A 26,824-nucleotide genomic window follows, 5' to 3' on the forward strand; every position below is an offset into this window, starting at 1 on the left:
TGCAAAACACACACACACAAAAAAATAAAAGTCTCTTACCTTCTGCCAGCAGCCAGGCATCGGCAAGCCGTCGGGACCCTGCGGGACACCACAAACGCACAATGTAGACCGAACCGGAACCGGGGGGGCCGCCCGCAAACAAACAAGCACATGTTCAAAATGGCGACGGGTGGATCTATTTTTTTTTTTTTTCCCAAGGCATAACTATAAACGCGCAACGTTCAACCAGATGATATCAAAAGTCTACACACCCCTGGCCGAATGTCAAATTGTTTGCAAACCATTTCACGAGGTCTCGTTTTTGGCGACACAAAAAACAGGTGTGTAGATATTTTGGCAGGAGCGCATACAATTTCATTTCGGGTGATACCCGTCCTTCGGGGTTTAATCGATTCAGTCTGTCATGCACGCAAATAATACACAACAAAAATGAAATACTGTAGCATGCGTCGTTGTTTGCGAGTCCAATGTTGTCGTTGTTTTGACGTCCAATAAAGCGCACGTGGAATATGACAAAGTTCACGTAACATTGGGTCAAATTTCCTTTGTGACGGTCTGGCCCAATTGGTACAAGAAGAGGAGGGAACGAGTTAATCGTAGCGCTGGAGGAGCACGGGGGGAGCTGGGGGGGGTTCACGCGTCAGTGGAGAAGTCGGTTAGCGTATCGTTAGCGGGGAACTTGGAGGGAGGAGCTACAAGAAAATGGGATTTGGGATTCTGAATGGGGGGCTTGGAAAGAGGGGGGTGCGTTAAAGGGACTTGATGCGAGCTCATCGGGATTTTGTGCGGGTCGCAACGGACTTGGTATTGTTTGAAAAAGGCCGCGTGCAGTCAAGAAGTTAGTCGGGTGCAGTGGGTGTGGTGTACGTGTGCGGGGGGGGGGGAAACCGGAAGGAGAAAGGCTGCCGCATGCGTGGCCGAACGTGAGTGGCATGCAGAAGGGTGAGTGCTGGAGGAAAGAGAGGAATACTGTACCAATTGGCACGGGGCATCCAGCCCGTCCAGACCTGGCTGCCCTGGCTCCCCCTTTTCACCCTTAAATCCCCGGAATCCCTGTTTGCAAAGATGACCTCGGAGTGTTACTGGGAAAAGACGCGGACCGATTTTGACCGGCCCGCTTTTTTTTTTTTTTAACCGCGCGTCAAGGAGCGGCGACCTCGTGACCTTGCCGACGCCACAAATTCAGCCTTGAGTTCAGTTTCGGGGATATTTGCGATGTTTGGGGCTGCTAGCCGGGCGGCGGTGTGGCCACGAGGCACCCCTCCTTGTCCGGTGTCCGGGGAGACCGCCCTAAGCGGCTGGGAGGTGACTTCCAGCTCACAGTTGGGACATACCAATGGGCAGGGTGCATCTAATCCGGGGGCACCCTGTTCTCCTTTCTCGCCCTTAGGCCCTTTTTTTCCCTTCTTTCCCTTCTCCCCCTGTGAAATACAACCATTTGGTCACGTTAAAAAAAAAAAAAATCATTTCCGCGGAACAGCGAGATTAGGAAAAATGGGAGAGCGATTAAAGAAGGCCGAGAGGGAGGTGGGGGTGGGGGCGGGTGGTTAGATTGATTTCTCGGGGAAAAAAAAGGAAAAAGGGAACTATTACGGTCAGAGGGAGGGAAGCCGACGGCCTTTTGCGGCCGCCGAAGGGCACAAAGGATGAGAAAGAGCAGCAGGGAGGGCGCCTGCATCATTCTTCAAATCCACGACAAACACCCGAATCATGCATTACTCGCTCGACCACACCTCAACGCGGGTTATCTGCTGCACACTCCAAAAAAAAAAAAAAAAAAAAAAGGGGGGGGGAATGACGCACACCACACACGTTATCGCCCTTCTCGTTTCTGTGAATTTTCAGGTGAGTGAGGGAAGTCGGTTCAGTTGACGGTTTGAGGACCGGCAGGCGCTTTTCTGTTAGTGCGAGCAAGGCAGGATGAGAGACATTTTGGAGGTGACGGCAGAGGGGGTGAAGTTGCGTGGTGACAGTCAAAGGTGGCCGCCGAGAGGCTGCTGTCAATGGATGGACCTCGCTATGAATATGAATATGAATATGAAAGGGCTGACCGAGTGAGCGCCCGTCCCGATTGGGATCAAGAAAACGAGTCCCGTCCATTGACACCAGTCTCGCGTTACAGTCCGCGCAGGACTTCTACATCTACCTTCTCTCCTCTTTCCCCAACGTCGCCTTTCTCTCCTGTCAAACCTGGCAACCCCTGGAAGATGGCAACGGGATTAATGGCGACAAAACAAAAAGGAAAATGAACAACAACAACAAAACACGTTCGGGGGTCAGAGCAGGGACCCTGCTCACTTTCGAGGGGATCGGGATCCGAGGCGCTAGGAAATCTTCAAACTTTCTGGGAGTAGCTGTTCGACACCAAATAGGGAACTACGTATTTTTTTTTTTTTTACGTTGTACATACTGACAGATGAAATGTAAAGATGAAAAATCCTCTGAAAATAAGCGAATGGATGCTGATGGGACGATTTAGGAATGACAACGGCGCCGATAGGCAGAACTCATTTCTCACGAGACTTACATCCAAGCCCGGTGTCCCCGCTGCTCCCTGCAAGGAAGCAACGACGTGGGTCAGAACCCTGCGAGGGAATCGCACTCCATGTTACATACGTGGCAAACTCACAGGCAATCCGTAGGGCCCCCTCGGTCCAGGGTCCCCCGCCGCCCCTCGCTCGCCCTAATCCGCCAACGACAACAAAAATCAGTCCGGGGCTTTAAAACGGATCCGAGCGCGGGGAGGCGCTTCTTACTCTGTCCCCCTTCGGGCCGGCCGGACCAGCTGGACCCGCGGGTCCGTCGGTGCCCTGCAATGAGAGAAGCGTCGCCGCGGTTACTCAAAATCAAGGGCGCTCCGTCCCAAAAAAGGAATTCCCAAAACATTCTAGGCAAAAACGTACACATGCACCGTTGAACTTAGTGTGTGTTCGTGCTGACAGCGTTTCGTGTGTTTGGATGATGCAAGCGCTACCTTGACTTAAGAGTTCCATTTGTTCCACATCCAAGTTTGTAACCGAATTCAAACGCTAATATGCTCAAGCATACAAGTCCAGGACTGACTAATCGGCGCCAAGCGCGGCCGCGAACGTCCGCAAACCCGTTTGATGGCGCCTCGGACGCTCGCTCGAAATTTTGATGGGCCACTCAGAAGTCAAGGTATCACTGAGCGAGAGCTTGGGTCTTTCTTCACGGGTGGAAAGCAGAAAGTGTGGGGTGGGGGGGGGGGGTGGGGCGAGACTGGGTCCGGATGAGAGGACAGCAGCGGTTTTTGGGGTGGTCGAAGCCTCTTGGTCACTCACCCTAATCCCGGGCTTGCCGTCCAGACCGGAGGCTCCCTGTGTGGTTACGGACGTATGAGTGACATGGACAAGGCGGGATTAGTACCAGATGAAGACTGTTATTACTGCACATTCTGATGGCAAGGTAAACTTCGAGATTACACGCTGGGTTACTGGGAAGTTGGCAAATGAATGACAGCACATCTTCACACACAAACCAGAACTATATCAACACATACCAAGACTTACTCGAGTGCACAACGAGCGAACGAAAAAGCGGGATTTGTTGTACTTACAGGGAGACCCAAGGGTCCTCGGTCCCCCTTATGGCCTGGTTCCCCACGCGCCCCCTTGGTACCGTGCAAACCAGGCTCCCCCTGTATCAAACAAAGAAGGTTTCGTCGATGTAGCTGTACCGTCGCGTGCCAAAACGAGAGTCGCGTCCGGGGACGCGGCTCAAGTGAGCGGGTCCAAAGGGCTTGTGAGATACCTTCGGTCCTGGGAAACCGTGGGGTCCCTGGATGACAAAAGAAGGAAGAAGTTTTCTTTAGTTTAGCGCCATCTGGTGCCATGTTTGGGCCTCCGTTGAAGCAAGGTAAAGTGCGCCATTTAGTCAGGCCTTAGCTCTGTCTAATCCGAAAGTGCTTTACCGCCGTTTTGAGGCGTCTACAGTCTATTACACAATTACACAATTTGGGGGGGACTTGAGCGCCAGTCACTTGCAGATTTTGGCTATTTGCAGCAAGGCTCGGTTCCTGAACAGTGTGCACTACTAAAAAGCTTCTGTTTGTTTGGTGTTGAGACTTACCATAGGTCCCGGGGGCCCATGAGGTCCTGGCGCCCCTGGAGGGCCAATAATCTAAAGAGATAAACAACGTTGCCGCATGAGGGCTTTAACATGACCAAAAACTGAGCGGATCACGAAACTTACTGAAGAACCTTGTGGACCGGGGAGACCCGAATCTCCCTTGTCTCCTTTCACCCCATTCACACCCTAAGTACCAAAAACAAACTCTGTGAAGTCGCACGTCTTCACGTTTACAAACGGGATTACGTTCTTACAGGTAAACCAGGTAAACCGGTTGCTCCTTTGTCTCCCGACGCTCCGGGCATTCCCATGTCTCCTTTGGAACCCTTGTAGCCCTGACAAAGAACGAGCTCAGATGAGAAAAAGAAAAACGCTCGTCCCGTCTTGAACGGTTTCACGCAACGACCGAGACGTCATCTTACACGTTCGCCGTCAAGTCCCGGGAGGCCAGGCAAACCGCGGTCCCCCTGCCGGATCGGAAAGAGGACGCGTCATCGCTTTTTGCACCCGTACGCCAATTAGCATTCATTGGAAGATGTCCGACACGTACCTTGATTCCGTGCGGTCCCACAGGGCCGGGAGGACCCGGCGGGCCCTGCGCAAGAGCAAAGGCGTCAACGTCCACAGTGACACAATCGGGTGAACCCGTGAGAAATCGCAAAGCCGTGTTACGTGGCACGATGATTTGGGAAGAGAAGAGAAGAACTGAACACATGCCAAGGATGACCAAAAAGATGTTAGCCGGAACAGAAGTCAAGGTGCCGCGAAACGGCACCATATTTTGATGAGAGGTTGCGTTTTGTGCTGAACATGCCGATGCTGACGATCGCTCATTAATGCTCATTCGGGGAACATCAACGAGGGCTGTGTGAGTAATCAATCATTAAAAAAAAAAAAATAATAAAATAATCCCTCAATACATCACGGTTCACTTATCGTGGATTCAGTAACTCGTGGATTTTTTTTTATGACTGTTTAGTGCAGTTGTACATCTCTGTTACTATTATTTTACTATAATGTGGCAGAAATGACCTGACTGTACCATTTCAAGTCCCACATTTGCCAAGTCCTCAAAGGTTACTTCGCGAAGTAGGGAACATGACCCGAGCGGCGCCGTTTTCACACACGAACCACAGTCAGAGGTTTGTGAAATAAATACACAAATACCAACTCAGGCGAACGAACGGCTAGTGCGCACACGCACGACAACGTGAACAACTTCAGGTAAAGAGCAACGCTTAACTTGATTTTCTCCGAGCTGTTGTTAAAAATAGCATGACAAACAATGACCAAAGAGAAAACAGCACCACCATGAGGCCTCATAAATGCGGAAACATATCGTTCTCGTCATTGCTCAATAGATTGACTTCGACAGGGAATGATACCATCACTTTTTTTTCCCCTGGGATGTTGAATTTAATGTAGAAATACATACACGGTGTCATTCATTGTTAAGACCACAAATCAGGGGGTGGGGTGGGGGGGGATACGACAGGGGAAACCAAAGTTAGGATTGTGCTCATGCATTTTTTTCCAAAAACAAACAATGATGACAATTCTTAGTACACACAGAGCCTATTAATGATAATTACCGTCACAGTAACAGTGGTAATCCTCTGCAGCCCACCAAACGAGTGGAATGAGAAAAGGAGAGACATACAAACCTTTTTGTCAGCATATTTGGCCTTTTGCACAGACACACCCTAACGGTAATGTTTTCAAACGATAACGTCAGACGCAAAAAGGGAGTCGCCCATGCGCGAATATCATTCAAATACACAAATATTCATTGTCTGACCTGTAACGCTTCCTGAATATTCCCATTATAGTCGATGATTTCGGTGGCCCCCGGGTCTCCTTTTTGCCCAGACGGGCCCTGTACATGGCGGACATTTGGGACATTCATTTTTCAGCATAGATATTAAAAACAAACAAAAAAAAAAAACATGCTAACCGCAAATATTTGATACGTCGCGCGGCACTGGAAGATGACCTCTCACCTTTGGCCCCGCGGGCCCATAGTCTCCTTTATCTCCGGTTTCACCCTAATCCAGGATGGAGAGAATACATTTGACCTTACAAACAAAATGGCGGCGAAAACAGATTTGAAAACATTAACTGCTGATGGGAAGGAATGAAAGCGTCGCTTACCTTTGACCCTTTGGGACCGGGGGTGCCAGCCTCTCCTTGCGAACCCTGACAAATACACTCGTGCCAATTACTTGGACAAGACCAACAGTGGTGGCGAGTAACAAAATCCAAGTACTTCAACGCAGGTTTTGTCAATCCGTTCGCTTTGGGAACTCATTTTTGATAGCGTAAAAAGGTCGAGCTAGCGCTAGCTCGTAAACAGCATGCAGCGTTAATGTGATGCTGTTCTTGTTTTGGAAGTTGATTTTGGGGCTGGGGGGGGGGGGGGGTTATTATGGTGAGCAGTTGAGTTGGCTTCCGGTCCCCGAACTGATGACAACAAATCGAAGAAGCTCCGACCTGCGCGACCGTTCAATACTAAATCCTGCTGAATTTGGACCGAATGCTTGTGAGTGCTCGACGTGGGAAGCCCCTGGTGACGACTTCAGTGGACTAAAATCATCATCTATATGATCTTGGTACCCAAATTGGAGCCGTATTTCTTCCCGTTGGAGCTGCGCGGCCTAGCCTAGCCTAGCTCGGGAACATTAAGTAACTTATGTAATCAAATATTTGCTGAGGAGGTAAACATCAATAGTGAGTACTTACACGACCTGCAAAACCTACGTTTCGTATACAACGAGGACCGTGAGTACCGAGTAATTACTTATACCAATTTCAACTCGCGTATAGGCACAAACCACCTTAGCTTAGCTGGCTAACAGCGAGTAGCGTTTGCGATCAAATCGCGCTGTTGAAGAAACATCGAACGCGTGTAACTTCAGAACGTGTACGGCAAACAGCGGGTACAACGAGGTATGCGAGGACTTTAGGAAATTTAACAAGTCTTATGTTGGAACCCAAATACAAGCCGTATCGGTTACATTGAGGCTGCTCGGCCCAAGTTAGCTTAGCGCGCTGGCAACCTTACCTCATCCCTTCCGTTTGCATATCCTTTGAATCGTCATAATTTCACACAGGTAGCTTTTATCCGACAGCAGTTTTCAAAAAATAGTATTGTGTATGATTGCAAACTTCAAAACAAAAAAAAGAACATGGGTGGATTTCAAACTGTTAGCTTTCGTGAAAAGAACCGACTGTTTATTTGAAGTCTGTCACCGTTCAAGATGAGGTTTTACATTTTGGGGGTGCCGGGCCGTCCCCCCCCATCTGCGGGTCATCCGAGCTCAGGCTGGCGTTTATTAAAGCTACTCGCAGGGTCCGATCCAGACATAAACAAGGGCCCGCTCATTTCCACCGAGTTTACGTGACGCAAAACTCCCGGGAGAACGATAAGATCTGAACTTCGGTTTCAATGCTTTGGGCAGCAGTCGGCTGACATCATAATTAGTATTTTCAATCGGAACCGGACCCGTGTTTTCAGGAAGAACCAATGTCGACAAAGGGTACCATTGATGGACAAGCAGACAGAACACCGAAAAGATGTATTAAAAAGTCTCTGGAGGGGGTGGGGGGGGGGCAAATGAGAATGACACACCTTTGCCCCGACCGGTCCAACTTCGCCTCGCTCGCCTTTTCCGGGCGCTCCGTGCTCGCCTCTCTCGCCCTTAACACACAAACAACAGAAATTGAATCCCGAAAGGGCGTCATTTGTCATCAGCAGCAGCAGCAGCGCCGCCGCTCATCATCATCATCATCATCATCTGCATCCCTGCCCCCCTTCCCTCCAGGCCTGAATTTGCAGCGGAGTGAAGTGAGCAGAGACAGACAATAGGTGGCGGTGTGGTGCAACCGGAAGACATTTGGATCGAGCCGTCATCTTCCTTCAACTGACCGGCAACCTAAACAGTTTTTCAAACACACCCGAAAAAAGCAAAAATAAAGCCCTGACTCGCCGTTGTGAGCACACATCAAGTAAAGCGTCATATAAAACCCGTTTTAACCCCCTCGCTGGCGGTGTGGGGGCTAATCCGCGATCCAATCCAAAGGTGCATTATGGATGCCCTGACGAGAACACACAAATACCCGCCAGCGTGTGTCTGTCGAGCATCACAGCAGGCTTCTCAGTGTGCTAATGTCACGGCTCAAAGGAAAGCACACGTCGACGCCATTCTCACTGACATTTCGGAAGCAAGGGGGCGTGCAAGGTGTGCAAACGTTTTTTTTTCCGCCAAAAGGCCGCACACGGAAAAATGGAAGGACGCGAGGGCCATTTAGAAAATCTCGAGAGATCCCAATAAATCTCAAGATTTGTGAAATATAAACAAAACAGGAAAGCTGGTCCTCAGCCTGGTGGTCCTGCATCAGATGCTCTGTAGCCTCCTGCCTGATGGGAGCAAGATGGAAGGCAAACGTGTCTTTCACTCGCCACCTTCAATTCAAATTGGTTTCTTTGTGAACGCAAGGACAAAAACAGTTGGTGGCAGAAATGAGCCATCAAGTTGTGGCACAGTTGTGCTTACATTTTTCACGTTTGTATGTTATGTAACGATCCCACTGGGTGTTTTCTAAAATGTATTTCTTTAAATTTTCATTAAGTCGTTGTTTTTAGGTGAGCCGGAAGGAATTAATTACATTTCTACTCATTCCGATGGGAAAGGATGATTTGAGAAACGCGAAATTAAAATTAAAATGAATTAAAATTGTATCTCCGGGCGTCAGTATATTTGGGGAAAAACTGCCACCCGCACTTTATTTTTTTAAAAGCACCAGAGACCGTGTCAAATGTTATTTTTGGTCAATGCCGACACGTTGTAAACACCCCACGGGCCGTAGTTTGGACACTCCAGTTGTAAGGGATCAAGAAGGCATCAATGTGTGATGTAACCCGAGTTCTTATACAAAGTGGAGCCCACCCACCTTAGTTCCTGGAAGGCCTGGCAGACCTGGCTCTCCCTGGGGACCAAGGAATCCTGGCTCTCCCTACATTCAAGATACACAACAAAATATGACCAACTTCGTAAGCGAGAGTCACGTTTGAGTTCAAGATGCACCGACAAACGTTCGCCGCAAAGCGGGCCGACGGTACTGACCCCCGTTTGGAAAGTCATCAGGACAAAGACCAAGTTCTCATACTAGACTTACGAGGAGCGAGTCAAAGCGATGAGGTGCGACGCTCCGTTTGATATTCAAGGGACCTCGATGCCGACGGATCGCTAAACCATCTGCGCCCTCCCGGACCCGCACCAGAAAAAGCCTCACGCAAAGGCCGGCGCACGATGCACGACGGCAGCCAGAGCGCAAGTTCAGAAGTCGGTGAGTGCTACGTTAGCGAAATGCTGTTAGATCCATTAAGCATTCAACTCTCTTAAGTAAAAAAAAAAAAAAAAAAATAATAAGTAAAACATGAGATATTAGGCTTGACCAAGCATAAAAAAGGCAGAGTCACCATTTTTGCATTCAGTGCATTGCAGGCAAGCAATCCCCCCCCCCCCCCCCCCCCCCCTCTTTCAATACATGAAGAACCCGGGCGGACTCAACCGGACGATACGACAACCCGTTCACGGATCTTCTCACGTAAGTCTGAGATGGCGGTACAGACAGCGGTCGATTTACGACCTGTGACTTCACGCCGTTGAACGAGGAATCCAGAACCAACACAGAAATGCAGAACTAAGGCTTGTGGTCAGTGGATCGAGGAATCTTCTGGACAATCAAAGCTTCACAAACCTAGAAGCAATTCTGTTGCAATTGCTTCTAGGGTTGTCAAACCTTGGTTTTCTGCTTAAAACCAGATCCTACCAAAACCAAAGCAATTAGTAATTACCAGTTTCAAAGAAATGTCAATGCATTTAAAAGACAGGAACTCTAATTCAACAAAAACGTAAACCACAGCCCACGCAGCGAACGAGGTCCTACGAACAGAAAATATATAACGCGCCACGAAACGGTCACAATTGCCTTAAGATAACAGGACTGAAGAACTCAGACAAAAATGTTGTCTGTTCCCACGGCAAAGAGTTCAACTGGCTCCGGATCAGGCAAAGTTGCCCAGAACTCAATCGCGCTCCGATGACAAGGACAAAAGAGCGACGCTAGCGCCTTTTGTTGGCGACATAATAGTGAGTTTTGGTTCTGGTGGGCTGAAGCAGATGGAAGGCGGATGGAAAGAACGGAGCATTTACCTTAATCCCTGGGAGTCCAGGCAGCCCTGGAAGTCCTGGCTCTCCCTACACAGGAAGAGTTGGGACACGTTACAGGCAAGCTAAGCTACGAGGCGCTCCGGGAAGCCTTGCGCCTTCTTCCAATGTTCAAAAGTGGAAAAGTTGAAAGAAAATGTGACTCCTCACTTATTTACTGTCGTAATGTCAGACAAGTTCGTTGTTCGGCGCCACGACTCGTCAAGCGCATGTGACAGAACCGGAATCCAGAACCTCCTGTCCAGGTTTTAGGGTGCCATGTCGATTGTACTGCATTACAAACATGACAACGCTTGCCCTCGCAAATATTGTCAGGAGAGGAAAACGGGCGAGAATTCACGGAGAAAGGCCGTGGGCAGGAATTGGCTCGCGGCTTCACGCCGGCAATTCCTATTTTTTGATCTGAGCCTCATATTATTTTTGTCTTAGATTCAATAAAGCGATGAGTCACTTTTCCCTTCTTTTTTTTTTAATTTGAGGATGTATTTTTACGCTCCTCTCACATCTCGTCTCCTGTGACTACCGAGTCGTCGCGCCTTGTCGTCCGTCGTCAGCGGAAAGCTGGCGCGCATGCACTTGCGTACAAAACCATGCCGTCTTCAGGGATTAGTGTGTTAAGTCACCCAAAGCCGCGACCTGATCTTTGTCGGGAACCGTTAACGGATCGCACGCCGCAAAGGTGGCAAGGGCACTCGTGACGTTTGCGTCATTCGGAGTGTCGGCCGGCGCGCTTTTCCAGGTTGCCGGACGAGCTGAGGACTTTGAATAATGCGCCGACAATTGGATCCCAGGGTGAGGCCCTCAAGACTTATCAAACAACGTCTCTGACTCTCTCGGGAATGAGCCATCACTCCATTAAAAGGCCCATATTTAATGAGCGGCCGAGCGCGAGAGCGATCAGCCGGAACGACTCTCGGGGGAACCACCTCGACGGCTGTAAATTTATACTGTGGCAAATGAAAGCGCCGTCAAAACGAATAAACGGAAGCCCCTTTTTTTCCGCGGCATCTCCGGCGCTCCCGGACGACTGCGGCGTCGATTGCGGGACGATCATTTCACGCGTCGGGGAGAATCGTTTGTCAGCGCGTCAGCACAATTGCAGCGGCTGTAAATTGCGCGCTAAGAGGATGAGAGCGGTTGCTAAAAGCGCTGGCGTTTGTCTCAGACCACAAAAGGGGAGCGTTATTCAAGCGCTGCGGTATCGTGCGCCATTGGAAGAACCTGCTGCGTGCACGCTTCCCGCTTTGACGCGAGTCACGTTACATATTTCGGTACGAAGTCAGACATTTTTGGTACAGCCGCGAGGATTCCGCGACCGGCCAAACAAAATGAAAAGTGAGAGCGCCGCGTTGCTCTACGGCCCAAAAAGTCAGGCGTCGGATCCCGCTCGGTGGACCTCCCCGCGGACTTGGGCCGTCATTCTGCCCTTTCGACAGACGGCCGACTCAGATCGGAATCCTTTGGTCCAAACTCGATCCCGAGCTATTTGATCTTGCGCAACACGCGCCCTTGCTGTTTCTAGCGGTCGGACGTCCGCCGGCACGGAAACCCAATTCGGTTTGCCGCTCGGTGATTTAGAGGGCTGTCAACGTGGCGTTTGCTTTGTGTTTTTTAGCGTCGTGTGCACCAAATCCCGCCGTTACCTTGTGTCCGCTTCTTCCGGGCTCTCCGGGTTCGCCCTGGAACAGAATCGATTACGATGTAGCGTCGTGTTTCAACTCTCCACAAAGACTTTTTCCCGAGCGTGGTTACCTTGATGCCTGCTGCAGAGGAGCCTGCATCTCCCTGCAATTTAAGAAAACCCAAAAACTTTTTTTATGAGAAAAATCGATTGATACGAATACAAAGCTATTCTAGTCAAGATCTTAACGCCAAACACGTGATGTAAGACTGGCCTGGCCCTTCTACTAATGCGCTCAATTGTTTTACCAGTGAGGATAAACAACTCGGCACTCTTGCAGGATATAGAATAAATATTCAAAGGGCTTTCCGCTTCTTGCAGACATGAAGAAGCCAGACCTCTCCCGTGTGCCACCTTGCAGACAAAACACCGAGTCTGATGATGTGCGGTCGCCGTATGTGTGCGTTTTGCAGAGTCGGTTTTGCTATAAAGTCTGTGGTTTTTCCTCCACATGGCGCTCAGACGCCGCCGAGCAAACCCCTCCGCGGTGCTTCAAGCTTTTTAATGGGACTTTACCGCTTCAATTGCGCAAGGACGCTCTCGGCGCCTTCGCCTCGGAATTGCAGCCGAAAGGTTTTGCGCGGAAGCCGTGAGGATCGTTTGGAGGGGACGACCTCAGGAACAGGAAACCCACAGGCCGAGAAAGGAACATTTCTGTGTCTCGTGTTTAAAATGTCACATTACAGATATTGACTAACTTTAAACAAACAAACAAACAAAAACAAAAAAAATCAACTGATATTGAAAACCCTTTTGTCAAAATGCTACCTTTTGTAGCAGCGGGCAAATTTTGCTTTTATTCTGAAATGCCACAAAAGCCGCATCTGAGAACAATTTTCAGAAGATGCACTTAGCACTTCACAAGCGTGCCGACGAACAGCTGCCGTTAGCGTCGCCGTGGAGCCTCCTTGCGCAATTTATGTGGACGCATTGTGTCGGGATTCCTCATTTCAGAAATGTCTCACTCCAAGCCGCAAGAGCCCGGACCCGAAACCGCGACTGCGTGTGGCACAGCCGGCTGAAATGTCCCGCCCGGGCCAATTAGCCTACTGTGGCGATATCCTGCGATTAAACCGCGTCGCCCCAGCTCCAATTTACAGGCACCCACGCTGACGATTGCAAGTTGAAGATAAAAAGCGCAACTGCTGCTAGCGAAATAGGGCAATTTTCCAGCTATTTGCCTCAGCGAGGATGTCTGGGACGGGGGAGGCTCCCGCGACTGAGGACAGAACCCGCTCCGTACGAGTCCAGTATTACGCTGAAGAGTATACTCGAGATACCAAATCACGGCAGTCGAATTGCGTGTTCACCCAAACAGATAACGCGGCGTCTGCGGCAGATGTAAAGGTCTGGAGAACAATCCCCAATTAAAATGGATGTTTGACTTCTATAGGCGTCAATGGCACTGAAGGAGTTTCAGGGAGGCTCAAAGCCACATAATTGGAAGTATTCAAACCGTTTCGAGACCGGACTCAGGAAGGTGCAGTACTGCATCAACCATATGGCTCGCCGCTTGCTCAAACCTCCAAACTTATTATTATTATTATTATTTTTTTTTTTACACTTGACAATCAAGCTTCGCCGCCGAACTGCGGCGCTCGCGCGTCTGAGAGTCGACGACTGCTTTCGAAAACGATATGGGCGGCTAATATTTGACGACAGTCCCCCCCCCCCAAAAAAAAAAAAAAAAAAAACATTCAACATTCATAGTGAACGCCATCATCAGCGCTTCCAAGCGAAGGTGTGTATCTATCATCTTGTCATTTGCCAACTCCTCCGGGTCCCGTCCGACCCCCCCCTACACACACACAACCTCCATCCAACCCCGTCCAAACAAACCCCCCTTTGTAAACGTGAAAAGTTCCCCCAAGACCTCATTCTCTGCGGTTTCGCTCTCTCCGAAGAGCGTCGCCGCTATTTTCCCCCCTCCATGCACGCTGCCTATTGTTAACTTTGGCATCGCCGCGTGCCCTCATCTTACGGCCCCCGAAAAACACGCAGCGCGCACATCGCGGCTGATGAATCGGGCCCTCGCTTTGACAATGACAAATATTTCCTCGCAATCCAATACTTTGCCCCGCGTTCTTCCCGACTGCATTTTCGGCTCCTCGCGCCGTGCAAAAAGCGCGACCGGATTCTGCTGGCCCCTTTCGTATTCCGACTGTACTGCTACTGCGCGACAATCGGAGCCGAGTGGCGTTAAATTGACGGCGGCGTTCGGAGCGCAGTCAGATTTGGGTTTCAGAGCAGCCGCTGTCAGCAAGAGAAATAAACAGACAAAGGGATGGCATCTAATATTTCATCTTTTTGAAGATCTTACAGACCGTTTCTACGCATGCTGGTGAGACAATAAATAGACTGCTGAACAAAAAAAAAAAAAATATTGCAGGGTGGATGAAAACACTCAAGACTTGTGAAAAGGATCTGCAATAATCACGGTAGCACCCTGCTGGGAATTTTGGGTTTATTTTAATTTTCATCAATCACCACAAAGTTCATTTGATTGCATTAGAAGGGAAAAAAAATGTAATTAGTAAGCGATATGAAAATTTCCCGTGTTACAGTAAACCAGAGCAGATCTTGCATGAAAAGCCAATCTGAGGCAACCGGAGTGTCCAAAACTCCTCGTGCTGGACACCTAAATCTGGATTTCCTGAGAATCGCCCTGCCACCGGACGTTTTTTCCCCTCAGGCGCCCCCTGCAGTTGCAGAGTGGCGTTCACTTTTGACAAACACCCCCGGCCGCGCGTCAGCTTCCGGGATTCGGCCCTCGCGCGAAAACCGCCGTTCCGTCAGAACGATGTTCTCCGTTTAAGAAAGAGACTGAAATGCACGTACCTTCTCCCCAATTTCGCCTTTTGGTCCTTCCTCACCCATATCGCCCTGCAATTAAATGTCAAAGAAAAAAAAAATTGTTCAAGGGAGATGGAACTAAACTTCCAGAGTGTTCTGTGTTATTTGTAGCGCGTCGCAAATAAAACTGAACATGGGCTGGGGGGGGGGGGGGGGGGGGCACATTGATGAACACTTCGTCTATTGAATGGTTCACAGAAGGTTCCAAAACTTCAGGTGATGTCAGTTTTTGCCTTTGAATGTGCGTCAAAACTTATTGACAGGGGTCAAACTCAAGGCCCGGGGGCCAGATCCCGGCCGCCGCATGATTTCCCGTGGCCCTCCAAGACAAATCGTGTGTATCGACTTCCATGATTTTTGTTCAAATCCGCATCAAAATTGACCATAAATGACAACGTTGCGATATTTGCAAGCATTTTTGTATTCCCGAGCATCAACAATCGTTGAAAAGACAGTTCTGATTCCAAAACTAGTTCATAAATTTCATGGGGCGGTGAGAGATTTTCATGATTTCACAGTCATAACGCCTGGATCTGGACCACCCGCTTACCTTTTCACCTTGCTCTCCCATTTCACCCTGTTGGGAAAGAAAGCAGAGGGTTATTAACCGTCGCGGCAGTGGCTCAGATTCTATCGAGTGGGCTCAATTCATATTGGATTAGGACTCTTGTGTTGGGGGGGGGGGAGCATTTTGCCCCCCCCAGAAAGAAAGCGGATCACATCTCCCCCCCCCCCTTGGTCATAAACGGTGACAAACGCATTTCTCAATACAAATCATTTCATCTACACGCATGCAGAGAAAAAAAATAAGATATTCATTCTGAAAAGAAGGCGGAAATAAAGCATTGAGAGGTAAGTTGAAGAAGGAAGAAATATGGAGGAAGCAAAAAAAATCAAAATAAAACAATAGAAATGGCATGATGACACGGGGTACGTGTGCACCAGACCTTGGCTCCGGGGATGCCGTCCAGTCCCGGGACGCCAAGATCCCCCTACGGACAGCACAACAGGAACACAAGGCGCTGCATCAGCTTTATTTGCCCACCGGGGACCGACTCGACCCCGTCGATTCGGAAATCCGCGCCACGTTCCTCAATCGACGATTGGGGTCGGAATTTTTGCCTCGCCGTTTTATTTTCGACCGACGCCGCGAAAGCGCTCGTATTCTTGATGACGCGATGAGATTTCATGAAAACGAGATACACAAAAGATGTTTTTCCTCAAATGAGAACTCCAATTTAAAAAAAAATAAAATACATCAAAAGCCAAAAGGACCATCAACAACCGCCGGGACGAAATGTGTTTTTGCTGGAATCGCCTCACCTTCAGTCCGTCAACGCCTGGAGTACCAGGAGGCCCCAGCGAACCCTGGCAAAGGAATTACAAAAGCCTTCAGGCACATTTCTAATTGCACCGCAGAAAGCATTAAGCAACGAGACAAATGTTTGCATTCGCCGACCATTGAAAGTCTTTTATTAAAGGCAATAAAGAAACGGCTCACGCTGCCAGCCTTGGCAACGTCTGTTTTGATTGTAAATCCTCAAAAACTGCTTGGAATTAGGCGACTGGGAAATGACGTGCCGTCGTCGCCTCGGCGCACCTGAACGGCCCCTCGAAAGCTACTAAACACGGCCCGACGACAAAACCTAATTGAGTGAACCTCAGAGGGGAGGGGGGGCTGGGGGGGGGGGGGGGCTCAGCAATCATTAACACGCTAGCGTGTCATCGTTGACATTTGGCCCCCCCCCCCGCGCGCACACACATCTTTGGCGGCCTTGAGGCCCTGCCCGCGCATGACAGCGCAGACAGGAAGCGTCTGATTGGGTTACGCTGAACAAACACTGGCAGGCTACCTGATGGCGGGATACGGCCGACATCTGCTCCTCACATCAACGGACCCTCGGCCCGTATCGGTAGAGCTACAACCCTTAACACGTCTATTCAAGACTACGTAGACAGAGGCTTCCTGCGCATGCCAAAATTGTGCATTATTTGAGACGCTAAGGCTGCAAATACATTTAAAAAAAAAAAAAAAAAAAGGTACGTCACCTTGAGTCCTGGAGGTCCCTCAGGTCCCTGGAAACAGAGTTGCACAAGAGAAGTCATGACGAGCCAACCCTCGTTTATCGCGGGGGTTCCTGACCCACGCCTGATATAGTTGACTTCATACGTCCATAAACTTGTTCCTCTGAATATGAATCATCTATGTCAGCAGCGTTGGACGCTCCCAAATTACCAAAATACTGGCCACTCGTGTACTTGACAAGTATCTGAAGCATTTGCACCATAGCGACAGTTACAGATGATCAAATTATAGAATGGATGCCTTGGGAAATATTACTTTAAGGGGTTAGACCTGGTGGGCTGGTGTGTGAGGTCAGTCAGTCTGCGTGAGTATCTGGGTGTGAGCGGTGGTTGACAGATGTTTCCGTGGGAGGTTTTCTGTTCACCTGACGTTCAAGTGGATAGGAGTACGCATGCGTGAGGCATTCTAGTCAGTATCACGGCTTCAAAATCTAAGGCTGTGTAGAAGAACCCCGGAAACTCATCACAACACGAATACTGGCACCGTTCTGGACCAGGACTAGATGAATCCAGGACTCCATCTTTTACTCCAGTCGAGAATCAACCGCAGTTGCTTTGTTTTACGAAAGTGACGTCGTGTTTTAACGTTCCGACGTTCCCAGCCTTGACTACGAGTCCATATCCGCAACTTTCAGGACAAAACCCTCAGTGAGCGGTTTTGATGATCACTCGAAAAGGACTTCCCTCCGCTTGCCTTTGTGAATCGGTCCTCGGCCAAGCTCGGTGAATATCTTTACGAGCCGCTAGCTACGTGAGTGTCTGCGCCACTCGCCCGATCACTAATTAGCTTGGCTCCAACTGAGAACACTCAGGGGCTACCGGAGGAGGGGGACGGAGCAGGGGGGAGTCAAGAGCTCCCTGGTAATCCTGGTCCCTTTTGTTCCTGCCAAACTCAGGATCAGCACAGTGCGTTTGTTCCAAACGCTAAGTATGACAAACACGGATAAAAAGGGAAGCAATCGGGAACGGGGTGGCTTTTTCCACTTTGATTTGGGGGCGGAAACAACACACAAAGAGGGAAAGAGACACATCTTGGGAAAGTACGAAAAAAAAAAAAAAAAATGAATAAAGCCGGAATGTGAACTTCTGGAAGTTGAAGACTCTGTTCCCATTATAAAATCTCTGCAGTTTGGTTTTCAGTTGATGCGTGAAGGGATTTTTACACTTCCTGGACTGCTCTTTTTAGAACCGTACGGACTTGCCCTGTGTTTGACTAACGGCGCTGTAGGTTAGCATAACAGCGTGTTCACCGCAGTACTCGGGGGGCGGAGGGGGGCTTACGGTGGCATTTGCTTGATTGAAAGGGTGAACATTTCAATCATAAAGCTTTTGCGCGAAGTGTAAACAAAGCGTCAGCGAGGCGAGTTGGCAGCAGCGTCGCATTCAAAACACGGGAAACTCGCTTGTGTTTACGCATTGCAGGGTTGGGGAAAATGAAGGTGGATCGCTGGTACGTTGCGGCTCATTTCGGAGTGAGCAGAATGTAAGGAGGAGCGCTGACCTCGTGCTGCGTGAAACGGAAAGAACACAGAGGGAGATCTTGCAGTGACCGGCGGAACGCCGCAAACGTCCGCGATACTGTCCGTGCGCAAGATACGGCTTTCCCACAAGTTTCAAATGAAAATACCATGTGTGTGTATAAAAACAGAATTCCGAAAAGGGCCTGTTCGTCTAACGGGCGTTAGCTCGCAGACGGCGTTCGCCATCTATTACGTCCATCGTGTCTTTGTTGAGGGTGGCACGGTCAGCGTATTCTGCCTCACAGTTCTGGGGACCCAGGTTCAAATCTGGCCTAATCTGTGTTTTTCAGGTAACTCTGCTTTTCTCCCACATCCCGACAACGTGCATGCTAGGTTAATTGGGAAACTCGAAATTGCCTGTTGGTGTGAATGTCAGTGTGGTTGTTATGAGTCCTGGCGACCGGTTCAGGGTGACCCCCCCCCCCGCCTTTGACCCAGAGTCGACCGGGACAGGCTCTAGCATGGCCGTGACGCTGGACGAACATTTTGTTGTACGGATATCGGATGTGGAAAGTCTACTTAGTTCCAGTAACTATTTGTATTCTGTTACATTACAAGACTGGAGCTGAAGAGGTTCTTTTCTTTTACTCCTTACGGCAGGACTAATTTGGCCTGAAATCCTGAAATGTGGCCCCTCCTTTTTTCACTTCTCCTTCCCACCTCCGCCCCACAAGAACTTCTAATCCTTGTAACCAGCACCAGATGTCCTTGAAGGCTGCTGGAAAACTCCGGAATCCCCTCCATGCCTCTTTAAACGCGAGGGCGCGTCAAGTGGACACTCCAGGTCCAAGAGAAGTTCGCATTTTTCATCCGGGGATCATTTTGTGCTTATTTTCTCTTCATGCATATCAGATTTTTCATGGACCGGTCCTGGGTGAAGGCATGATGGAGATCTTGCGTGTCACATCTTAAGACCCTTCCATTTTTCCACCTTCTATTGTCCCCGCTAGCTTTTCTGTTCTGGACTCTGCGGGAAAAAAAGATGCTAGGCGCTAGCGTCGGAATCCCTCCTCATCGGGTTCCCGCATCCTCCTCCGCCGCACTTCTGACGTCACAAGTTTTCCTTCGTGCATTCTTTTTACGGCCAAAAGCGCAATCAAATGCGTATTCACTGTCTCAGGGCGCCAACCTCTCGTAGTAGAACCATAACGCGCTCCGTGACTCATTTTTGCCATCGTAAATATTAAAAGGTTGTGTAAATACCGTGTAGATTTAATTCAACCGGTAAGATCATGTCGTACGCTTCCTTTCGCAGTCAACTGTGTACTTTTCCACAGCTCGTCGTTTCGTCTTAATTTCGACAGAGCCTTTAATGCCATCTGTCACCGCTCACTGGAATAAATAATGACGGAGCGCCATCGGATTGTCGCGAGGCCGCCGCTCGTTTTCGGCCACTTCCAAATGTCAGCGATGGAAGCGGGTGAGGCGGAGCGTTCAAACCTCGACTGGATTTCAGTGGCCGCCTGCGAGAGCAAAAGCGGTTCCGATTTGCCGCCCGATTTTGGCAGACACCAGAAAGTGGACCTCAACCAAGCCATAGTGTAAATAGTATTTTAGATTCATGGTGATTCAAGGTGAGTACATTTACACACAAATATTTATTACTTCTAGAAAGGTGCTATCTTACCACGGGTCCGGTTTCTCCTGGACTGCCTTGCTCACCCTGAAGGCAAGAAGACAATGAATTTTAGTTTTTTTTGACCTGACTGACCACCACTTTTTTTCCCCCCAAGATGATGTGGAAAAATAAATGTCTCGGATCGTGTCCAAGTCAAGCTTGAAGATCTACCTCTTTTGCATTCAACAGGAAAAATCCAGACTGCCCTCCTGAATCGGATCGGGACAAATAAGCCCGCGAAGGTTTAATTTCTTGGAAAACCCAACTTTTGCTACTGGGACTGGAGTAGCTGACGAGAATCATCCGCAACCCGGAGAAAGGCGGCTAACAACACTTCATTTCTCTGAACCGCCACTGCCAGCGCAATAAAGATCACGTGGAAGGCTTTGGCTCGGCGTAATTGACGGGCCGTTCTGGGAGCGCATCAATTAGTGACGTGGACACGGAAAATGTTGCGCTCCGACCGAACACGGCCAAGTGTATGTAAATCTATACAAGGAACTGGCCTCGTGGGACGACGCACAATCACGGTGGGCCTGCCGAACCTTCATTTGGGCAGTTTGAGCTGGAACAAAGAATCTCACCCAGCACGGTGAGAGGCAAATTGAATATGACGAGCAAAGAACCTGGACGACGGTTTAAAGAGAAAAAGAAAGAAAAAAAAAAAAAAGAGCAGCATGATCTATATTTTCCAAAAATACTGTAATCCCAATTCATTTTCTGCTGGCAGTAAGAAATGAATTTTGAATCACATTCAAGTCATTACTCCTGCTACCATACCGAAATTGTCTTACAAATGAAAATTTGATTCATACAAATTTGATTTGAAAACCATAAAGAGGCTACACACTGCCCCGTCGGTTCTCCTGCAGAGAACTTTTGTCGTCGTTTGAAGCGGCTTACTTTAACCAGGATCCCTCGCCGTACCAAAGCCAAATGTAGAACCCGAATTGTTGTTTGTTCAGCTGTATACAGCGTTTATGTATTTAAGTACTCACCGGAAGGCCCGGTACGCCCCTCGGCCCATCCTTGCCCGTGTCCCCCGGTGGCCCCCGCGGCCCAGGAGGACCTGGGGGCCCGGGAGGCCCGGGTGGTCCGGCTTGCCCCTGATCTCCCTGCCCAGCGAAAACAAAAGACATCGTCAGCCTGTTGCAATATGGGAAAAAAAAAAAAAATATATGCACTTAGACTGAAGCTACTGCAGTTAAATGCGATGGCGGCGGTGAAATTTCTACTTCACGCCGTGCACTACGCATTCAGGATCACAGAGTTGAAAGGTCACACAGAAGCATCCAGTCATGAAAGCGACACGGCTACCGTGACATCTCTTGCAGGTTAAAAAGCAAGGACACGATTTACAATCAAGAGATGCGACATGCCAGTAGAGAAAGAGAAGTGACGCCAGCCGCTACCTTAATGAGGCGCCGCTTTATGAGCTGCTGGTCAGCGGAAAGAAAGCCGTGATTGATCTTAGGGAAGACCATCTGAGCGGGCGAGCGGGTCAGAGGCGAGAGGAGGAGGAGGAGATCCCAGAAGAAGAGGAAGGAGGAGTGGTCGGAAAGTGAATGCACCAAAAAAACAGAAAAAGATTGAATCAAAGGTCTACAAATGTTGAACTTTTTCGGAACATCTTCACAGATAAGAGAACTTCACACTTTTAGACCACAAGAGGCAGCATGATTAGAAAGTCTCCTTTTTGTTTTGTTTTGTTTTCGGTGCCTCAAGGCTATAATCAAGTCGAAATATGTGGACAATTGGGGAATTTCTCAGTCTCTGTGAAAACGCCGCCATCGTCATTGTCCCTGCTGCAAAGTGGAACCCCAGGAGCTGCTCAATGCACAAACGCCTCGTTGCCGCTGTCCACCGGCAGGAAGCGGCGTTAGCGCTCGCTGAAACAGTGCAGACTGCCACGCTGATGGATTTAAGGATTTGTGGTGAACCGTTGGCGTGAACTTGAAAAACAGCGCTTTGCCACATAGGTTCACCAGCATGGTGTTTTCCTTGGCGTTTCCCCTGTTCTTTGAACGTCAATGAACACTAACCAGACCACGTCCTGGTTTGGGGATTCTGTCTCTTGCTCTAGAAGGCCGCATATTAGTGGAGCGCAGGCCGTCAATGCTTTCAACCTGTGGACGTTGCGGGTGAAGCCAAGTTGTGACAACGGAGGGCCGAATATGGCTACGGTTGTGGCCAGTGCAGCGGAGGGACGCCACTGTGCAGCGGGGGCGACGCTGCCGCCGACAAACCTTCACGGTCAGGATCTGATTGCTGTGCAAAGCGGCTAACGTGGGGGGACCGGGCAATCCCTAAAAGGGGTACACACGGCACAACGCACACATTCAAGAGATTCAAACACACAACGGAAGACCCCGTCCCAACTCGGGAAAGCCAAAAAGTGACGGTCCCAAAAGAGCGGATGGCTCTAGGGCATTAAGACCCGTCTGAAATGGAACAGAAAGTCAGCCACGTTGACATGAAAAAGAGTGCGAAGACCCCATCTTCAAAGCACAGGATCGGATTACAAACGCGCAACTTTTCAGAAACTTATGAAATCGCGTCCCGTGGCGCTCCAATAAAAATCACCAAGTAATCATTCCCTGTTGTTTGTGCCACATGCTATAAACACACGGGGCAGTTGTTGACATGATTATCACACAATCGACTTTGAATCCGAGCGCGGTGGTAAATTGAGACGTCGGGTTGTTCCGACATCAAGGGAATTCGGGCCAACGCTTCCCAAATTACCCGGTCAACAATGCTCATGTCAGACACGATCCGCTCATGAAAAGTGAAGAAAGGGGGAAAACGCTGGCGTTCGTAGAACTGGAAACAAACTTTAATGTCACTCCAGCAATGTTTCAATCATTTGGGGTTCACATGCTTTGTTAGAACTCAAAGTTCACCGAGGTTGACTTGCAAAACCCTCTCCCTTGGTTTTCGGAGCACTCGTGCTCTGTACGGTCACGAGAGCAGATCCGGCATCTGTAAAGCTGAGGTTTATGCATAAGAAAGTGACCGCTACACTTGAGGGTGTGCTAGAGCTGGTTCTCGGACGGTCTCGTATCACCCCCCTTTTGTGAGCAGGTGTGTTTTGGCAACTTTTCAGTCCGTCGGTAACGGTTCCGTTTTATTATTCTTGAAAATGGCGCCTGCTGTGTTGCAAGTTCGAGTTATTTTAATTTAATTTTTAGCTTTATCTTCCGATACGTTTGAAGCGGAGTTCAAATGTGGCCAATCCAAACGTGTCTTCGGTGCAACCATCCCGGTTTTGCCAAGATAATTCAAAAAGCGTGGCCCGGTTGGATGCCACTGGTCTTTCAAGGACTTTCGCTGAGGCCCCCCAGCAGAAATAACACAGCTGGAAATACGCTTCAACGGCACACAACTACTCATAACTGGTATTGAAGTCAAATATCTTATTGACAACCTCGAGCGTCTCGAAAAGTGGAATACTGGATTACGGTCAAGGCGAATACACCATGCTCAAGAGATGATTATTTGGAGGGATTGTGCAAAGGCCGGATCTGAATTTTGTCGTTCAGCTCGCGTGGACCGTCTCATTTTGTATCAAATCCTTAAAAAAAGGGAACAGACCTCTGCAAGAGAAAACAAAAGATTTACTATCTGTGGTGATCCTGCACTACCGAGGCCAACGGACAAGTCCAAGCCGTTCAGAGTCCCTGTTGAAAAAATAAACAACAACAACAACAACCAAAGACGGATGTTGGTTATTCACTGATGTGCCTCCAGTGGAGTCGATGGAAAAGCAGCTCCAAGGACAATCAGGAACAGCTGCCGCATCGGACCCCGGCCAGAACACGCATCTTTTTAACCACACCAGAACCGGCCCGAGCCCACTTACAGCCGGCAAGGCTTGTCTCCATATGTGGCCAGGATTAGTGGCAACGCGCACAGATGGGTTCAATACATTTAAGAGCCGAGTCGGAGGCATGCGATGGCCTCAGATTTGACATTGATACGATGCGCCACTTTTATCCGCTGCCCGGTTCAAGCGAACACTGGAAATGACATAACGCTGGGCGCCAAATGAGTAAATGGACAGAATTTTTCGCATTCACAGGATTCGCAGGCATGGTCCCGCTGCCGACCGAATCCGAGGCTAGTGGCCACGTCCTAGCCGCGCGTTTTTTTTTTTGGGGGGGGGGGAAACTGGCAAACGCGTTTCGTTATTGGTTGATTTGGAACTCGGATTTTCACCAATGGGGCTCAACACGTGGCCGGGCTGACATGGGCAGTTGGGACTATGGGCCACGTGCGGTTTCTCGGTCTTCGGGACGCATGTGACGCGACCTCACAATTGAAACGATTGACTCTCGTGCGACCCGGCTGCGTCGTGTTTACGCGTCTCCGTCGGACTCTGAACTCAGACCCTGCGCGTTACACGACAGCGAGACAAACGCGAGGTCGGGCAGGCCTCGTCCCGTTAGGACTTGTTTCCCCAAAATGTTCCCCCGTCGAACATGCACAATCAATGAGCCACTCTGGCGAGGTAATGGGATTTGGATAATAACTCTTGTTGTCCTTCGTACGCGTCTGGATGTTGGTTTGTAGCCATTTGAGAATAATGCGGCTGCGAAATTGAACGTTAATGAAATAGTATCTGGAAGCGGACAGTTTATTTATTGACTCTGGATGACAAATAGGCTTTGGCTGGTCCTTGTTACTGTGCTGTCAGCCCTGCTGCTCCCTCAGAGGTATGAATCATTTAACTGCGAGAGACAGATGACTCCATTTCCTAGGTTAAAAGGGTACAAATTATGGGCAACCGTGAAATCCTAGCCGAAAGGAGCCGGTTCACGTCGGTCAGCTTGTCTGGAGAACAATGTTTCCCTCCCTTTGTACTGTTTTGTAGTGGTCTGCTTCGCATTCAAATCGACCAAAGCAATAACAATTATTAGCGCGGGCACGGCTAAACACGTAAAAAAAAAAAAAAAAAAAATCAAACGAGAGTCACTGCGGCCGTGTAACGCAAGACGCGTGGCGTAATTCAATTTCACAGGGAAGGCCATTTGGACAGACTCCCCGCTCGTATGAAACGTAACGCTTTGCAGTGCGTGCGCGAGCGGCTCAGAGGAGAGCCGACCGAGTTATCGGTGACGTCTGAGCGGGCGCCAGTCAGGGATCGGAACCCGATCCGCTTGGGAGACGCCTGCTTCTTGTGACAATTGACAAGCCGATGTGGCGTTCTCTTGTACGCAAACCTCCATCAAATACAATTAGAAGCATTCCCACGAGGAAGTGACAAACAAAGAGTTCTTGAGAGCGGTACCGGTAGTGGTTGATGATCGGAACTTAATCTTGGACCTTGAATTCAAACGGTCTAGCCTCTGGTCTCTTGCAGCATTAGGGTAACATGAGTATTTGTCAACCGTGGAGAAGAAAAAAAAAAAAAAAAAAAGCAGTTCCTGCAAAATGGCAAAGACGGCATACGTTTACAGCTTTCATATATTTCAATTCCACGCTACTTATCAAATGGTTCGACTTTGGTAGACATGTCAAACGACGGAGCTGGGAATGATTACAGATCTGGATCTGAGGACGACCTCTTGTCTTTTAAGGTCATCTGTATGTTTTCTCCCCATTTTGGTTTTAAAATAAGCAGACTTTTGGTTCTTGTTGTACTTGGCCAGGCCGCCGGCACACGCTATCCAAAGAATTTCACGCATCCCAAGCCCGTTACCCACAGTTCTGCCGAGCGAGAAGCAGTCGTTGGCGTGAGTCACGTACCCGTGGTCCCTGGTCACCTTGATCCCCCTGCAAGATGACGAAAGACAATTTTCAATCCAGCGCACACTGCTCAATAATTCTGATTAAAAAGCCAAGACTAACAGCGAACTAACTCCGAACACATTGATGAGGCGAGCCCGCAAGTATTCACTGCGGTGGAGTGTGTTATGATAAGAGATGGTGACGGGCGGCGGGTATGCGAGACAAAGACAAGTTGCAGTAGGGGTGGTTGGACGGGGTTTGGCAAGGACTGGCGTGTGGAAGTGTTGCCAGGTGGGATTTGATGCCGGTTTGGACTTAAATGGAGACGCGACAGATTAGAAAATGCGTCGGCTACTGACTTTAACACCTTGTAGCTGCCATGTTTCTCCGGTCCCGTTCGGCCAGAGTCAACCAAGCAAGGTGTCAGTTCTGGACAGAGTTGTAGGACTGAAGCAAAATAGCTCCCGGAATCCTCCGCTTCATTGGAGCCAGATTCATCGAAAAACCGGCGGCCGCCCTGCCGCACACGTCTTGGGTGGGAGGCCTGCGCGCGGTTGTTTCTCATTTCGTGTTCGCAGGAGAAGCAGCAATATCGAACGGCGCATTCCGGACGCCCGGCAAACATCACCGACTGGCGTCGCGCGTCTTCGCTTCTGTTTCGCCAATCATTGCTAACCACAAGAATGCACCAAGTCACGAAAGAGGCCAAGGTCCGGTCTCTTGTCGGAGATTGCTTTTTCTAATTTTGACCGTTTTCATTGAGAAACTGATGAGCGGCAGGCCTACGGCCAGTTAGCGTTTAAGGGGTTTACACGTGGCGAGTAAACCCAGGGGCGTCGGTTTTAGCCTTTTGAAGCCAAACATTTAGCTCCTGCACACACTGCGGTCAATAATACTGGCTCGGCCGCCGTTTTGTGGAGGAATGCTTCGTGGCGCATTGAAGGCCTTCATCTGGCTCTCAGTTTCCTCATTTTCAGCGCTGCGGATTTGTCAACGGCGGGTGAATTTTAACATCATT

General features: G+C 49.4%; 1 protein-coding gene across 4 annotated transcripts in view; it reads right to left on the reverse strand.

Moving 5' to 3' along the window:
* Positions 1–26,824, reverse strand: part of LOC133494405 (collagen alpha-1(XXV) chain) — a 59,840-nt gene that overhangs the window by 2,554 nt on the left and 30,462 nt on the right. For 2 of the 4 annotated variants that reach the window (XR_009793296.1, XR_009793295.1), the window contains exons 1-31: positions 21,489–25,847; positions 21,075–21,191; positions 20,086–20,121; positions 16,903–16,929; positions 16,177–16,221; positions 15,801–15,845; positions 15,404–15,430; positions 14,839–14,883; positions 12,072–12,104; positions 11,963–11,998; positions 10,305–10,349; positions 9,040–9,102; positions 7,718–7,786; positions 6,241–6,285; positions 6,090–6,134; positions 5,888–5,965; positions 5,682–5,705; positions 4,640–4,684; positions 4,512–4,556; positions 4,344–4,424; positions 4,213–4,275; positions 4,090–4,140; positions 3,772–3,798; positions 3,578–3,658; positions 3,303–3,338; positions 2,757–2,810; positions 2,630–2,683; positions 2,528–2,554; positions 2,147–2,200; positions 1,335–1,421; positions 40–78 (exon numbers count right to left, since the gene is read on the reverse strand). Coding sequence is in view for 2 of the 4 variants with exons in the window: in XM_061808203.1 (XP_061664187.1) it covers positions 40–78; positions 976–1,053; positions 2,147–2,200; positions 2,528–2,554; positions 2,630–2,683; positions 2,757–2,810; positions 3,303–3,338; positions 3,578–3,658; positions 3,772–3,798; positions 4,090–4,140; positions 4,213–4,275; positions 4,344–4,424; positions 4,512–4,556; positions 4,640–4,684; positions 5,682–5,705; positions 5,888–5,965; positions 6,090–6,134; positions 6,241–6,285; positions 7,718–7,786; positions 9,040–9,102; positions 10,305–10,349; positions 11,963–11,998; positions 12,072–12,104; positions 14,839–14,883; positions 15,404–15,430; positions 15,801–15,845; positions 16,177–16,221; positions 16,903–16,929; positions 20,086–20,121; positions 21,075–21,191; positions 21,489–21,560; positions 25,825–25,851 (1,614 nt within the window). In the remaining 2 variants the exon portion in view is untranslated. Of the gene's footprint in view, positions 1–39; positions 79–975; positions 1,054–1,334; positions 1,422–2,146; positions 2,201–2,527; positions 2,555–2,629; positions 2,684–2,756; positions 2,811–3,302; positions 3,339–3,577; positions 3,659–3,771; positions 3,799–4,089; positions 4,141–4,212; positions 4,276–4,343; positions 4,425–4,511; positions 4,557–4,639; positions 4,685–5,681; positions 5,706–5,887; positions 5,966–6,089; positions 6,135–6,240; positions 6,286–7,717; positions 7,787–9,039; positions 9,103–10,304; positions 10,350–11,962; positions 11,999–12,071; positions 12,105–14,838; positions 14,884–15,403; positions 15,431–15,800; positions 15,846–16,176; positions 16,222–16,902; positions 16,930–20,085; positions 20,122–21,074; positions 21,192–21,488; positions 25,854–26,824 lie in introns of those variants that run through there. The other 2 variants (XM_061808203.1, XM_061808202.1) reach the window with 2 other exon arrangements.

This window comes from Syngnathoides biaculeatus, chromosome 21 (assembly GCF_019802595.1).
Source record: "Syngnathoides biaculeatus isolate LvHL_M chromosome 21, ASM1980259v1, whole genome shotgun sequence".
NCBI classification, from domain to species: domain Eukaryota; kingdom Metazoa; phylum Chordata; class Actinopteri; order Syngnathiformes; family Syngnathidae; genus Syngnathoides; species Syngnathoides biaculeatus.